At 43.6% G+C, this 1574-nt stretch overlaps 1 protein-coding gene across 1 annotated transcript in view; it reads left to right on the top strand.

Annotated features, from left to right (window-relative positions):
- HOXD9 (homeobox D9) overlaps positions 1–670 on the top strand; it is a 1821-nt gene extending 1151 nt beyond the window's left edge. Inside the window, exons 2-3 of the mRNA XM_009894633.1 lie at positions 203–278; positions 429–670. Of these exons, the coding sequence (XP_009892935.1) occupies positions 203–278; positions 429–670 (318 nt within the window). The remainder of the gene's footprint in view (positions 1–202; positions 279–428) is intronic.
- Positions 671–1574: the final 904 nt, after the last annotated feature.

Raw genomic sequence — 1574 nt, 5'->3', positions numbered from 1 at the left:
AGACAGCGTGACAAAAAAAAAAAAAAAAAAAAAAAAAAAAAAGGGGGGGAGAGAGAGAGGGAGAGAGGCAGAGAGAGGGGCAGAGAGAGAGGGAGAGAAAGAAAGAAAGAAAGAAAGAAATTGCCCCTTTGATTTATTGCCGAAACCTGTAAGGCTCGAATGTGCAAAACTGATAGTTTTACTAACCTATAAAAACGTCTAGACGCCTACCCCAGCGCAAGCAGCAACAAGCACCCATAAAAGACTCCACATAACCACCTACCATCAAGACATCATTTGTACAGTAAACAGACTGGGGCATTAAGGCTTTTATGATAATTCCTCCAAAGTTGTGAAAACAGGCCATCCTTCCAAAATATTTTCCAAAAAGTGCATTGGTGCTTTCTACTTTTCTGTCAAAATTTCCCTATATACCTCCCTTCTTCCAGATAACCCTGCAGCAAACTGGATCCACGCTCGTTCAACGAGGAAAAAGCGTTGTCCCTACACAAAGTATCAAATTCTGGAACTGGAAAAGGAATTTCTCTTTAACATGTACCTCACCCGAGACCGCCGTTACGAAGTAGCTAGGATTTTAAATCTCACAGAGAGACAGGTCAAAATCTGGTTTCAGAACAGAAGAATGAAAATGAAAAAGATGAACAAGGAGAAAGGCAATAAAGGAGACTAACGCTGGGGTAGAAACGCAGTTGGGGAATATCGCTTTAGTTTTGAGTTTGGGGCTTTTGGGATTTGTTTTGGGTTTGGGTTTTTGGTTGTTGGTTTTTTTTTTTTTTTTGCTGGTTTGGTTTTATTCTTCCCCTGCCCCTCAGCCCCCCATACGTTTCTCCTCCTCCTCCCGCGCCCCCCACCCCAGGAACTTTAAATCAATCTGGTCCCTTTTTTTTTTTTTTTTTTTTTGAAGATAGAAGTGAAACGTGGTCTATGTCAGGTATTTTGGGAAATTTTGTCTTGCTCGCCAACGTGTTTTGCAGAGTCGCTTCATCCTCCCCCTCCTCCTTCCCAGACCGTTTGGTTGATGATATTGTGAGTGCACGTTAGCTTTGGGAACTCTATCTGATGTTAAATGTTTGACATGTTTCTTAAAAGTGATGTAGTCTAGCTAGTTACTTTGCCAAAATAAAGGTAAGGAAATTAATTATAATTACGATAATAAAATATATATTAAATTACACTCGCTTAAATCAAAGCGGGTGCTGTGTTGTCCACGATTAACTAAGAGGAAACCTTACCCAAAACCTCTGCTTTCTAGGTCTGAATCTCGCTCCTTCGCAATAGATGCCACAGCGAGGCCACGAGCTATTCCCCCCCTTTAGTGCACTTTTAGGAGGTTGTTTCATCCTTGAAGCCGTTCGCAATAGGCCTAACGTCTCCCGGTCCCCCGGCTAGCTGGCGTCCCTGCCCCCGGTGACTGTTGTATTAATTAACCACCCCGTGTCTCGATCTTTACGGACCTGTTGTAATTGTTGTCAGTTATTACACAATAAAGTCTGCCGTGACCGAACGACAGCCCTTGCGGTGAGAGGAGAAATCTGTGCGCCCCTCGCGATGCCCTCCGCGCCGCCGACTCCACC

Source organism: Charadrius vociferus, unplaced genomic scaffold (assembly GCF_000708025.1).
Source record: "Charadrius vociferus isolate BGI_N301 unplaced genomic scaffold, ASM70802v2 scaffold161, whole genome shotgun sequence".
Lineage (NCBI taxonomy): Eukaryota > Metazoa > Chordata > Aves > Charadriiformes > Charadriidae > Charadrius > Charadrius vociferus.
Note: the sequence above shows the minus strand (reverse complement) of the source record. Positions and strands in the feature narration are given on the sequence as shown.